Source organism: Tyto alba, unplaced genomic scaffold (genome assembly GCF_018691265.1).
Source record: "Tyto alba isolate M040663 unplaced genomic scaffold, T.alba_DEE_v4.0 Super-Scaffold_8, whole genome shotgun sequence".
NCBI classification, from domain to species: domain Eukaryota; kingdom Metazoa; phylum Chordata; class Aves; order Strigiformes; family Tytonidae; genus Tyto; species Tyto alba.
The window spans coordinates 23,597,788-23,610,893 of NW_024881329.1; the positions used below are offsets into that span (position 1 = coordinate 23,597,788).

General features: G+C 67.8%; 3 protein-coding genes across 5 annotated transcripts; 1 reads left to right on the forward strand and 2 right to left on the reverse strand.

Moving 5' to 3' along the window:
- Nucleotides 1-996: 996 nt before the first annotated feature.
- POLR3GL (RNA polymerase III subunit GL) lies at nt 997-3,539 on the reverse strand. Its single transcript, XM_042784684.1, is given in 8 exon segments — nt 997-1,622; nt 1,709-1,822; nt 1,979-2,052; nt 2,174-2,230; nt 2,348-2,416; nt 3,170-3,299; nt 3,419-3,493; nt 3,495-3,539. Coding segments are annotated over 8 exon segments (651 nt in total). The 3' UTR covers nt 997-1,535.
- Nucleotides 3,540-4,555: 1,016 nt separating this feature from the next.
- On the forward strand, nt 4,556-7,420 carry ANKRD34A (ankyrin repeat domain 34A). 3 transcript variants are annotated; one of them, XM_042784670.1, is made up of 3 exons: nt 4,556-4,880; nt 5,163-5,200; nt 5,460-7,420. In XM_042784670.1, exon 3 carries the CDS (start codon nt 5,508-5,510, stop codon nt 6,813-6,815), a length of 1,308 nt encoding a protein of 435 aa, XP_042640604.1. In that variant the 5' UTR covers nt 4,556-4,880; nt 5,163-5,200; nt 5,460-5,507; the 3' UTR covers nt 6,816-7,420. The 3 variants fall into 3 exon arrangements, with proteins under 3 accessions (XP_042640604.1, XP_042640603.1, XP_042640605.1); XM_042784669.1 differs by lacking the exon at nt 5,163-5,200; XM_042784671.1 differs by lacking the exon at nt 5,163-5,200 and having other exon boundaries at nt 5,641-7,420.
- Nucleotides 7,421-10,018: 2,598 nt separating this feature from the next.
- Nucleotides 10,019-12,856, reverse strand: RBM8A (RNA binding motif protein 8A). The gene is made up of 6 exons (XM_042784685.1): nt 12,763-12,856; nt 12,194-12,253; nt 11,929-12,006; nt 11,627-11,763; nt 10,941-11,077; nt 10,019-10,543 (listed from the first exon to the last, which is right to left on the reverse strand). The coding sequence occupies exons 1-6, from the start codon at nt 12,827-12,829 to the stop codon at nt 10,498-10,500; spliced, it is 525 nt and encodes a 174-aa protein (XP_042640619.1). The 5' UTR covers nt 12,830-12,856; the 3' UTR covers nt 10,019-10,497.
- Between the last annotated feature and the right edge of the window lie 250 nt (nt 12,857-13,106).

A 13,106-nucleotide genomic window follows, 5' to 3' on the forward strand; every position in this document is an offset into this window, starting at 1 on the left:
CTAAATTGGGCCAGAAAGAGGAATTCTGGAAAAAAAAAAAAAGGGGGGGGTGGGGGGGAGTGTGATGTGTCACACACACACACACACCCCCACACACACACCCAGGATGGGGGTCCCCAACACCAGCCCCCCCCCCATCACGGGTCATCCGTTGTCCCAGTGCAGCGAGCACAAGGGGAAACTGAGGCACAAATCAGACACACACCACCCCACCCCCCCCCCAAAATCCTGGTGCCCCAAATTCTCCCAGCCCAGAGGCTCCCCCCCGCCGGGGGGGACATCCATGAAGGGGGGGGGGGGGGTGTTGTCTTGCTGTTGCCTCCCCCCCTCCCCAAGTGGGGCAGGATTAGTTCTTTGCCTCACAGAAGCACCAAGGGCTGCAGGTGGGAAATCACCACCTCCTGGAGTCCCGTGATGGCTCAGCCGGCCTTGGGGACACCTGCGCTTGGGGATGGGGGGGGGGGGGGGGGGGGGGGGGGAAGGGGGGGACAGAAAGGGAACAAGTTTGGGGTTTGCTGAGCTGCTGCTTTTTTGTTGTGGTTTGTTTTTTTTTTTAAAAAAAAAAAAATCACCCAGAGACTGAAAAACAGCCAAAAACAGGAACTTGCTGGGGGGGAGGGGGGATGGAGGAAACAGGGGGTGCGGGGGGGTGCAACAGCACTTCCCCATCCCCTGGGGTGCACGGGGGTGGCCTCGCTTTGTCCTTTCCTTGTCCCCCCTCCAGCTGCACAAAACACCTTCAACCACCCCCCCCCCCCCCAAAAAAACACCTTTTCTCCCCAAAAACACCTTCCCCGGAATCCGAAGGGACAATGCGGGGACACGGTGCCGCCGCGTCCCCTGACTCCAGGAGCTGGGGATTTGCACCCCCTCACCACACAGCAACCCTACAATAACAAAGCAGCGGGGGGGGGGGGGCACTTGGGAACCCCATTATCCCCACCCCCCCAAAATCCCGGGAGGGGCTTGGGGCCATGGGACAAGCCAAACCGGAAATACCCAAATTAACTTTAATCCACCCAAAATTAAGTTTTAAAAAAATAATTAAAAATCTCAAATGTTAAAAAGCTGTTGCAAAAGGGGGGGGGGGGGTGTGTGTGTGTGAAGCTGGGGGGGAGGCAACGGGGGGGTTTGGGGGACTCCCCCCCCCCCAAAAACTGCCTCCAAAAGGGACAATCCCACCCCCCACTGGTTTGGGGACAAGAGTAGGGGGTCCCTCCCCCTCACCACCTTCCCCCAGTGGTTTGGGGATTCCCCCCCCCAGGCTGGGGGGCAGCGGGGTGTCCCCCCCCCTCCCCGGGGTGCCCCCATTTGGCGGGGGGGGGGGGGAGTGTGTGTGTGTGTCCCCCCCCAGCCCTCCATCCCTGGAACACAAGTGCCACCTGCAGGCTGGAGGGGGGGGGGACAAGGGACCCCGGGGGACACACCCACACCCAGGGACACGGGACCCCCCTGTGGCGGGGGGGGGGGGTCACAGGGGACCCTGGTGTGGCGGGGGGGGGTCACAGGGGCCCCCCCGTGTCGCGGGGGGGGGGTCAGTACACCGCCTCGTCCATGTTGTCGTCGCTGTCGGCGCCGAAATCCTCCCCGTTGTCGAAGTAGGACATGATGTAATCGGTCTCCTGGGGGGGGGGGGGGGACGGGGGGGTCAGGGGTCACCCCCCCATCACCCCGATTTTGGGGGTGCGGGGGGGTCCCCCCCTCTCACCTCCTCGTGCTCCTCCTCGTCATACTCCTCTTCCTCTTCTTCCTTCCCTTCTTCCTCCTCCTCCTTCTCCTCTTCCTCCTCCGATGTCACCTCCTCCTCCTTCTTCTCCAGGCTCTGGGGGGGGGTGGTGGTGGTGGTGGTGGTTCAGGGGAGCCCCCCCAGCGTTTAAAACCCGGGGTGGGGGGGACACCCCAAAATCCAGCCACGCCCCCCCCTCACCACCACCATGGGGGGGGGCAGGAAAAGTGGCTGAGCCTTCGGCCTCATTACCTCCAGCTTCTTAATGGTCTCCTCCTTGTCGAGCGTGACCCGCTGCTTGCACTTGGGGATGAGGATGGTGGTTCCTGGGGGGGGGGGGGGGGGGGGGTAAGGAGGGGGGGGCAAAGGGGAGTGTCACCCCCCCGGGGGTGGGGGCAGAGTCTGACCTCTGGGGGGGGACACAGAAGGGGGGACACACACACTCACTGTTTTTCCGCAGCCGCCGCACCCGGATCTTCAGCTCCCGCGGCAGCCGCCTCCAGTCTGGGGGGGGGGGTGGGTGTCAGAGGATCAGAACCCCCCCCACACACTGACCCCCCCCCCCATGTCCCCAATCCCCCCCCCCCCCCCCCGAGTCCCCTCTGTCCCCGCCCCCCCAACCTGGGTTCCAGTCGATGGCGCTGTCCACGGGGCTGGAGAGCTGGTACTTGTCAGAGTAACGCTCGATATCTGGGGGGGGGGGTCAGTTGGGGGGGGGGGACACACACACATCTGTGGAATCTGGGGGGGGGGCACCCAAGGAAACGGGTGTGATGGGGCCTGGTGAAATGGGGCTGGGAGGGCCACAGCAGTGGGGTTGGGGGGGGGTCACGGGTCAGTGGGGGGGTGTGTCACAGCAGTGGGGTTGGGGCCATGGGGGGGGGGGGTCACAGGAAGGGGGGGCTATGGGGGAGGTCACAGCAGTGGAGTTGGGGGGGGGTTGTCACAGGTCAGTGGTTTTGGGGGGGTCACAACAGTGGGGTTGGGGCCTTGGGGGGGTCACAGCAGTGAGGTGGGGGGCTATGGGGGGGGTCATAGCAGTGAGGTGGGGGGTTACGGGGGGGGGGGGTCACAGCAGGGGCGTTGGGGCCTTGGGGGGGGGGTCACAGCAGTGTGTGTGGGGGGGTGATGGGGCTGGGGGTATCACAGCACCAGGGTGGGGGGCTATGGGGGGGGTCACAGCAGTGTGTGGGGGGGTGATGGGGCTGGGGGGCTGACAGCGGGGGGGGGGTGGAGGGATGGGGGGGTGTCACAGCAATGAGGGGGGGTCAGCAATGGAGCGGGGGGCTATGGAGGGGTGGGGGGGGGGGGTCACACCAGGCCGGGCCCCACAGCACAGACCCCTCCTGCCACTCCCCGCTGGGAGGTGGGGGTGTGGAGGCGGAGGGCGGGGGGGGGGTGAGGGGGGGGGGGTGTCCCCGAGCCCCCCCCCCCCCCCGGTACCTCTGCGCGGCGCCCCGGGCCTGACGAAGTAGGGGAGCCCCTTCATGGCGCCCCGCAGCTCCTGCTTCAGCGCCAGCATGTACTCGCCCTCCTCCCCCCCCGGCAGCGGGGCCGCCCGGTGCTCCAGCGGCTGCGGGGGGGGGACACGCACACACACATGCACTGAGCGTGTCAGTGCTCAGCGCCCGCCCCCCCCCCCCCCCCCACCCGCCCCCCCCGCCCCCCCCCCCCTCCATTTCCAGGACTCACCGGGAAGAGCGGGGAGGGCTGGAGGGTCGGGGGGGGCAGCGCCTCCCCCTTCCCGATGCCCACCGCCTCCACGTTTGAAAGTCATCTGCCCGCGGCCCCGGCCCCGGCCCCGGCCCGCCATGGCTGGGGGGGGCCGCACGGAGCCGCCCCCCCCCCCCCCCCCCCCCCCCCCCCCAAAAAAAGAACCCGCGCTCCGCTGCCCCCCCTCCCCGCGCCGCTTCCCGTTCGCACACGGCGCATGCGCAGCCGCCCTCGCGTGTTTCCGGGAGGGGCGTGGCCTGCGGAGGGTGGGGGTGAATGGGGCGGGGGCGAGGGGGCGGGGCGAAGCGCGGGATGAATGAAGGCAGGAAGGAATGAATGGGGCGGGTGTGAATGGGGCGGGGGGTCGCTACCGGGGGGCGTGGGAATGAAGGGGAAGGGAAAAGGGGGTGCAGGGGTGCCCCGCCCCGCGGCCCCGGGGCTGTGGGACCCCTCCGACACCGCCCCACGGCCGCGACATCGCTCGGCGGGGACCCCCAGCCCGCCTGCCCCACAGCCCCCCCGATCTCCAGTGCCCCACACCCCCCAGCCCCAATACCCCGTGGCCCTCAGCCCCACTGTGCTGGGCCCCCCAGCCCCATCACCTCCTGGCCCCCCCAACCCACTGTGACCCCACAGCCCCATCACCCCATGGCCGCCCCGATCTCCAATGCCCCACAGCCCTCAGCCCCACTGTGCTGGGACCCCCCAGCCCATCACCCCCCAGTCCCGCTGCCCCACAGCCCCCAGCTCCCCAGCATTGTGACCCCCAAGCCCCATCACCCTATGGCCCCCCCAGTTTCCAATGGCCCCCCAGCCCCATCACCCCACGGCCCCCCCAGTCTCCGTCACCCCACAGCCCCCAGCCCCACTGTGCTGGGCCCCCACCCCCACTGCCCCACACCCCCCAGTTCCCCTGCGCCGTGACCCCCCCGCCCCACCACCCCGCAGCCCCCCCAAACCCCGATGGCTCACAGCCCTCAGCCCCACTGCCCTGTGACCCCCAGCCCCATCACCTCACACCCCCCCCCCAGCACCATAACCCTCCAGCCCCACCACCCCACATCCCCCCACCCAGCCCCATGGCCCCCCAGCCCAGCCCCTCTGTGACCCCCCCCCCAGCCCCACGGCAGCTCTCCCTCGCACCCCCGCGCAGGCAGCTCGCCGCAGCGGGTTCGTTGCCGGCTGCGCCGCCGCCGGGTGATTCATCCCCGCTCCAGCCCTCCCCGCGCCAGCGGCTGCCAAAAATAGCGACGCAACTGGGGGGGGGGGGGGAGGTGAAAAAAAAAAAAAAAACTCTAAATAACCTTCCCCTGCCTTCCCCCCCCCCACGCCGGCGGCCGGCTGCGATGGCGGCCACCGGCCGATGGCCCCGACACCTCCATCCTCGGGGCACCTGGGACCCGGACCCGTCGCTGGGGGATACCCCGCTCCGGTTACCATGGTAACAGAAGGGATGCAGGGATGGGGGGGAAAAGAGCTGCGGGGGGGTGGGGGGGGGATGGTGTCCCTTCTTTGGGTTGTCCCCCCCTTACCCAGGGGGGGGACGGGGCAGCCCTGAGTGCCGGGCCCAGGCTCGGTGGCAGCCGGTGCCTTGCTGGGGGGGGGGGCGGGGGGGGGAAGCCACCGGTTGTGCTGGTGAACTAGGGGGGGGCTGGTGGCTTTTTCCCTACACACACACACAGACACACACACCCCCCCCCCCCCCATTTTTTTGGCTGGTCAGAGCGCTGAGGAGCTGCGGTTACCATGGGAACGGCGCGGGTAGGGATGCAGGAGGGGGGGGGCAAGAAGGGAGGGGGGTTATGGGGGGGGGGGATATGGGGTGGGGGGGGACCGGCGGGTGGGTGAGGTGTACAAAGAGGGGGTGCAAGGGGGGATTTGGGGGAGTATGGGGGGGAGGATAGAGGCGGGGGGGGTGGAGGGGACAGGGTACAGGGGCCCCTCTGGGGAAACTGAGGCAAGGCGGGGTGGGGGGGGGGTGTTTTTTTCAACGTCCGCCGTGTCCCCCCCCCCGTTGCAGTGAGCCAGCGCCGTCCCCGGCCCGGCCGCCGTCGCCGTGAGCGCCGCGATGCCCAGCCCCGTCCGCCGCCCCCCCGGCACCCCCGGGCCGCCCGGTTTAACCATGTTACCGGCGGACGGGTCGGCGCTGCTGCGGGCCGTGGCGCAGGGCAAGTTTCGGCTGACGCGGCTCTTGTTGGAAGGGGGGGCCTACATCAACGAGGGCAACGCCGCCGGGCAAACGCCGTTGATGGCCGCGTGCCGGGCCGGCTACGCCGACCCGCCGGAGCAGCCCCGGATGGTGCGATACCTCCTGGAAAACGGCGCCGACCCCAACATCCCCGATAAAACGGGCAAGACGGCGTTGATGCACGCCTGCGCCGAACGCGCCGGCCCGGCGGTGGCCGCCGTTTTGTTGGCCCACGGCGCCGACCCCAGCGCCCGCGATTACGCCGGGGCCTCCGCTCTGGTTTACGCCATTAACCGGGGCGACCGGGAGACGCTGCAGGTGCTGCTGGATGCCTGCAAGGCCCGGGGGAAGGAGGTGATCATCATCACCACCGACACCTCGCCTTCCGGCACCAAAACCACCCGGCAATACCTCAACTCGCCCCCTTCGCCCGGGCTGGAGGGAAAACGCTCGCCGGCGCTTTGCATGTCGCCCTCCGACATCGAGGTGCGGACGGCGGCTTCACCGGCCGGCAGCGAGAAAGAAGAGGAGAGGGATGTTTTCTGCTTCCCCCCGCCGCCACCGGCACCGGTCACGGCCGTAGCGGAGCCCCCCCGCGCCCGGGGCCGCCCCCTGAAACGCCTCAATTCGGAGCCCTGGGGGTTGGTGGCCCCGGGGCCGGAGGGGCCGCGGGGTCCCCCCGAGCGTTTGGTGACGGGGCTGGAGGGGCTGAGCCTGGGCGGGCGCCCGCGGCGGCACAGCGTGGAGGGCCGGGAGGCAGCGGGGCTACCGGGGGCCGCCTGGGCCGAACGGGTGCCCCCCGCTTGCCCGCTGGCCCGCCGCAACACGGCCCCCGAAGCGGCGCGGGGCAAACCGCCTCGCTGGGAACCCCCCGAAATGGAGGGGGGTCCCTGGGCCGGATCGCCGCTGCCGGCCGCCGAGTCGCCCCCGGGAAGTCGCCGGCGCCCGCCCGGTTTGCTGGAGCGTCGCGGTTCCGGCACGCTCTTGCTCGAGCCCTTGGCCCCGGGGAGGGCCGGCTTCTTGCCCCCCCTGCACCCCGGCCCGCACCCCCCCGGCCCCCGCGGCCCCCCGGCCCCCGGCTCGCCCAAGGGACGCCGCAAGCTGCTGCGCCGGCACTCGATGCAGACGGAGGAGATGCGGCAGTTGGCCAACTTCCAGAGCAGCGTGGCCCCGGAGCCGGGCAGTTAGGGACCCCCCCCCCCCCCGCCGCGTCCCACCGTCACCCTCTGGGACCCCCCCGCCCCCCCCCCCGTGAAGGGAACACCCCGGGCGGCCGCTCTGACCCCGCCCGGCTGCTCTCATGCCAGCGCGGGGCCTCGTCGCGCAGGCGGGTGGCGATGTTCACTCTGAACCCTACTGAGGACTGCAGGCACGGGGCAGTTCTTCCATTGCTGCCAGCGGCAGAAACTTTGCACGACCCCAAATTCCTTCAGGAGCTGCTGTGTCCAGGCTCCTCTGCATCTTCCTCCCGCTCCCTCCTCATCCTCCCAGCAGAGCTTTTCCCTGCGGACCTTGGCAGCAGCCACCGATTGCCCCACCTGCCCCCCACTTGGGGGTCCCCACATCCCCCCCCCCCCCCCCATGCCAGGCGCTGCTCGGGGCTGGGTGCTGTGAGCAGTAACAGCCACCGGACCCCCTGTGTCCCTGGACGGTCCCTCCCTGGGGGGGGGGGGGGGGGTGTTGTGTTCTCCCCCCGGTTTTGGGGTGCGGGGTCCCAGCGAGGGGGTGCCAGGGTGGGAGTGGGGGGGCACACACTGTCGGCATCCAGGTCAATAAAGCCCCAGCACAGCTCAGCCTGTCTCCGAGTGTCGGGTTGGGGGGTGTGTTGAGGGGGAGGGGGGGGGTGGGCAGCACATCTGGGTGCCCGCACATCTGGGCAAGGGGTCCCCGATGGGTTTGGCTGCAGGTGGGGGGGGAGCCCGGTCCCCACAGGGCCCCATCCTGCGTGTGTGTGTCCGTCCCCCCCCTCCCCACCATGGGGGCACAGCCTGGGGGGGGGGGTGTCCCAGCGGGTGGGCGCAGGCTCAGCTCCGGTGCAGGTTGGGGGGGGGCCATCCCTGGGGGAGGGGTGGGGGTGTTGGCAGGGCCCCCCATGGCGGGGTGGGGGGACATCCCCCCCACCCCCCCACCCCAGGCTGTGGCGACAACCAGCACGGACCCAGATCGCGGGTTTCAGCGGGGGGGGGGGGGGTTGTGCTGCTCATGCACCGTTGGAACGTTTCGGGGTTTTTCCGGCAGACGAACAGCCCTTAACGTGTTTCCTTCACGCCCTCGCAGGGAACATTCAGGCGCTGACCTTGTGGCCCTCGCCCCCTCCTCGCCCCCTCCTCGCCGGCCCTCGCGCCGATTTCTCGCCTCTTCCCTCCCCGGGGGCCCTCGCTCCCTCCTCATCCTCTTTATTTCTCCCCAAAATCGACTGGGCAGGAGCTTCTCGGCGCTTGTGTTCGGGCTGAGGCTCCTGCTCCAAGTCCTGGAATTCATTTCCACGTTACCTTCTCCCGACTGCAGCCCCGGGGCTGGGGGCGGGGTGTGGGGTGTGTGGGGAGCCCCTGGACACCCCCCCACCCCCACCCCCGGTGCTGCAGTGGGGGGGTTGGGGCTGGGCTGGGCGCTGGCAGCAAGGTGGGGGGGGGGGGGGACACGACACGACACAGGCTGTGGAGTGGTACCGCGCTGGAGGGGGGACGCTGTTGGGGGGCTCTGCTGGGGCTGGGGCCCCCTGGATCTCAACCAGATCTCCTGCACCCTGTTTGGGACCCCCGAAACCCAGCCTGACCCCCCTGCACCCCAGCCTGAGCCCCCTGCACCCCAACACAACCCCCTGCACCCTAACACACCCCCCTGCGCCCCAACACACCCCCCTGCACCCTGCCTGACCCTCGGAACCACAACCAGACCCCCTGCACACTCAGTAGACCCCCTGCCACCTTGCCTGCAAAACACGCACTCTGTCTGGGCCCCCTGCACCCCAACCAGACCCCCTGCACCCCAACTAGAACCCCCTGAACTGTGTCTGAAACCCCAGCACCCCAACCAGACCCCCTGCACCCCAACCAGACCCCCTGATCCCCAACCAGACCCCCTGCACCCCAACCAGACCCCCTGCATCCCAACCAGACCCCCTGATCCCCAACCAGACCCCCTGATCCCCAACCAGAACCCCCTGCACCCCAACTAGAACCCCCTGAACTGTGTCTGAACCCCCCAGCACCCCAACCAGACCCCCTGATCCCCAATCAGACCCCCCGCACCTTGTCTGGGCCACGGGGTGAGATGGGGCTGGGGGCACCAGTGGGGCTGGGGGAGACGGTGACTTGGGGTGGAGGACGCCGTCACGGCTGAGGACACGGGGGCAGCACCCATGGGACACCCTGACCCCCGCCCTGCACCCACCTCCCTCCCACCCCCCCCCCCAGAGCTCAGCCCAGCTAAAAACACCCTGGGGGGGGGCAGGGGGGAGAGTCAGGGGGTCCCAGGGGGGTCCCGGGGGCCCTATGGGGATGGGGAGCAGGGTCAGCCCCACACCCCCCCCGCTGTCCCCCACTCTGCGGCCTCAGGGACAAGACAGGGCGATGGCAGGGGACAGGGGTGAGCAGCCTCATCCTGCTGGGTGCTGAGGGCGAGCCGCACCCCTGGGTGCTCCCAGAGCCGGAGGTGGGGGGGGGAACACGAGCAGGGACCACACGCGCCTCAGCCTTCATCCCCATCATCATCACCTCAGACCGGCACGTCGCCATCGTCAACCCCGCGGCGGCCGGTGCTCAGCCGGCTGATCCGACATCATCATCATCATCATCACATCACCATCATCACCACCACCACCATCACATCACCACCATCATCATCATCATCACATCACCATCATCACCACCACCACCATCACATCACCACCATCATCATCATCATCACATCACCATCATCACCACCATCATCATCACCATCACATCACCACCATCATCATCACCATCACATCACCATCATCATCACCACCACCATCACATCACCACCATCATCACCACCACCACCATCACATCACCACCATCATCATCATCACCATCACCACCATCATCATCATCATCACCACCATCATCATCACCACCATCATCATCACCACCATCATCATCACCACCACCACCATCATCACCACCACCATCATCACCACCACCATCATCACCATCACCACCAAGCTACGCCGAAGGCCGGCTGATCCCACGGGGAGCAGCGCACGGCTAAACAAACCTGGCACTTCCAAACATTGAAAATTAAGGAGAAACGGCTTTTTCAACTTAAAAGTTGTTCTGCTGCCGGCCCCGAGATTCAGGCAGCGACTCCGACTGGTTTTAGGCAAATCCAAAAATGAGCGAAGAGGCAGGAAAGGAACCGGCGCTCAGTTACAGCTTCACAGAATGTTTAATTAAGGACAAATAAGGAGAGGACAACTTTACACAAAATGAGTTATTTTAAAGGCTGAGTTCACTCGCAAACGTCTAAACAGACTAAAACCCCTCGGAGATTTACGGAACGTTTGCTTGGGGTATAGAAAACAACTTTTCTCCAAAAGAAGAGCGGCTAAAATGCCAGGTCACTCGCAGGCGTAACAAAATGTTTAAAAACGTTGTGTTTTGGGGCGTCACCGGGCTCATCCGCCACAACCACCAGTGAAAATCACCCCCGGAAACCTCAGGCCTTGCTTCTTCCGCTCGTGTTTTCCCGTCCGAAAACAATAAACTCTCGGAAGAACCAAACGTGCCGCTGAACTGTTTAACTCCTCCAGCCGTTCCCCGAACGCCCCGTCCCCCGCATACAAACCCCCCCCCGCCCCTTTCCCTCCCACCTCCCCCAGGTTGGACTCGGAACGCGCTCGGATCCATCACCGGCGTCTCCTGTCCGGACTCCTGCTCCGCCGGCGCCCGCCCCTGCAAGAGAGGGCAGAGCGTGGCGGGGGCCGTTATCGATAGTCCAACCCCCCTCCCCTCCCCGGTGACATCACTTGCTAATCCAGCTTCTACGCCGGAGTGACGTCATTAGCGGATACCTGACGTCATCCAGCTGGACTCTGGGAGGGCCCGTGTGCGATCCCACCCCCCCAAGAGGAACGGGCGCGACGCGCGGTGTCGCGGGGACAAGGAGTTAAAAGATTCAACGGCTCGACGTCCAAGCGGAAAGCCGTCCCGAGCGCTGGCCCCCCGCCCAGTGCCCACACCAGGACCGTAACGCCCTTCGTTTTGGGACGGGGGCGTTCAGCCACGCGGGCTGGTGGAAGGACCCCCCTCCCCGCCCCAAACCCTTCCGCGGCTGCCGGCGCCCTTTTACCTTCTCTTCCCTTTGGGGGGGCCTCTCACGAAGCACCAGTCCACGCTGATGGGCTGCCCCATCAGCTCCTGCCCGTTCAGCCCCTCCATGGCCGCCTGCGCCTCCTTATAGGTTTCGTACTCGACCAGAGTGTATCCCTGAGGGGCGGGAGGGAGCATGAGCCGCGGCGGATCCGGGAACCATCCCGCCCCGAGCCCGCTTGGACCCCGGCCGCGGCGGCAGAGCCGGGGAAGCACGAGCGCGCGTCGCATCCAGCCACACGTTAACATCCCTGTAAATATCCCCAGAGCGTCCCCGTCAATATTCTCGCAAATATCCCCGTGATGCCCCCACAAATATCCCCCTCATGTCCCCGTCAATATCCCCATCAGTATTCCCACAATGTCCTCATAAACATCGCCACAACATCCCTGTAAATACCCCCTTAAATAAACACCCCCATAAGATCCCTGTAAATATCCCCTTAAATAAACATCCCTGTAAATATCCCCTTAAATAAACATCCCCATAACGTCCCTGTAAATATCGCCTTCAACATCCCCTTCAACATCCCCGTAATCTCCTGATTAATATCCCCCCAAGTATCCCTGTAATACCCCCCCAAATATCCCCGCAGGGTAAAACGGAGGCGGCTCAGCAGCCGCGAGGCTCGGGGGGCAAGCGCAGCCCCCCCCCCCCCCTCCCACCTTCAGGTAGCCCGTCCGCCTGTCGAGATTGAGGTGGATGTTTTTGATCTCGCCGTACTCAGCGAATTTGTCATGGATGTCTTCTTCGGTCGCCTCCTCGTGAACCCCCGTGACGAAGAGAATCCAGCCCTCCACCGCTGCGGCGTGAGAGGGCTGAGAGTCACCGGAGGCTCAGCCCCGGGATTAAATCCCGCAAGGGCTCCGTCCCGGCGAGCCCTGAACGGCGGCACGGAACCCCGCGGTTCCCCCGCCGTCTCCCCTCGCCCCGGTGAGGCCGGGAAGGTGCCCCCGGTGATACTCACACCTCTGCGGGCCCGGCTCGTCCCCGTCCTGCTCCACGCTGTCGTAGTCCTCGCGCACGCGAGCCCGCGAGCCTTCCTCTGGGCACGGGGAAAGAGAAACGGGCGGCTGGTACTGGTACCGTCCCTCGGGAGGATGCCAAAGCCCAGACCGCCCCCCAAATAAATCCCTTTCAAGCACCCCAAAAGCACGGCGCCGGCGGGGTGCCCGAGTGACGCCGGGGGAAGCCCGGGGGGGACCCCGGCTCCCGGCCTGGGCGCTGCTCACCTGAGCCGAAGCCGCGGCCTTTCCGCTTCTTGGCTTTCTCCTTCAGCTTGTGGATGCTCTCTGCGGGGGGGAGAGGGGGGGAGCGCGTTGGAAGCGAGGAGGGGACCCCCGCCACGGCCCCGTCCGGCCCGGCGGGGCGGCGAGGGGCGCGGGACGGGGCCGGGAGCGGCGAGGGGAACGGGAGAGGCGCGGGGACAGGGCCGCGGGTGGGAGCCGGGCCCCGACCGGGGACAGGGCCGCGGGTGGGAGCTGGGCCCCGACCGGGGACAGGGCCGCGGGTGGGAGCTGGGCCCCGACCGGGGACAGGGCCGCGGGTGGGAGCTGGGCCCCGACCGGGGACAGGCCCGCGGGTGGGAGCTGGGCCCCGACCGGGGACAGGGCCGCGGGTGGGAGCTGGGCCCCGACCGGGGACAGGGCCGCGGGTGGGAGCTGGGCCCCGACCGGGGACAGGCCCGCGGGTGGGAGCTGGGCCCCGACCGGCGCAGCCTGTAGCGGGAGGAGGCGGGACGCCCCGGGCGGGCGCCGGGAGGGCTCTGGCCGTTCCGGGACGAGCCCCGCACCGCCCTCACCGTCGCCGTCCTCGTCCATGGCGAAATCTTCGCCTCCCGCCTCATGCAGATCCAGCACGTCCGCCATCTTGCCGCTCTCGCCGCCGCGGGGCACGGCGGGAAGCGCGCCGGAAGGGCGGCGCCGCCATCTTGGGGAAGGGGAGGGGCGCTCGGCGGCCGCCATCTTGGGGAAGGGGAGGGGCGCGCGGCGGCCGCCATCTTGGGGAGGGGAAGGCGCACGGGAGCCGCCATCTTGGGGAGGGGAAGGCGCACGGGAGCCGCCATCTTGGGGAGGTCACCGCGCCTCGTCCCGCCCGCACTGCCATGCAGGGAAGGGCGGGGGCGCCTCCCCTCGCAAAGTGGGG

Coding starts and splice junctions, on each gene's coding strand:
- RBM8A (XM_042784685.1), bottom strand. CDS start 12,829: ATGGCGGACGTGCTGGATCTGCATGAGGCGGGAGGCGAAGATTTCGCC. Junction 12,007..12,193: donor AGGCCGCGGCTTCGGCTCAG/GTGAGCAGCGCC, acceptor CCCCGTGCCCAG/AGGAAGGCTCGCGGGCTCGC. Junction 10,544..10,940: donor CCCCCCAAAGGGAAGAGAAG/GTAAAAGGGCGC, acceptor CCTCTCTTGCAG/GGGCGGGCGCCGGCGGAGCA.
- ANKRD34A (XM_042784670.1), top strand. CDS start 5,508: ATGCCCAGCCCCGTCCGCCGCCCCCCCGGCACCCCCGGGCCGCCCGGT.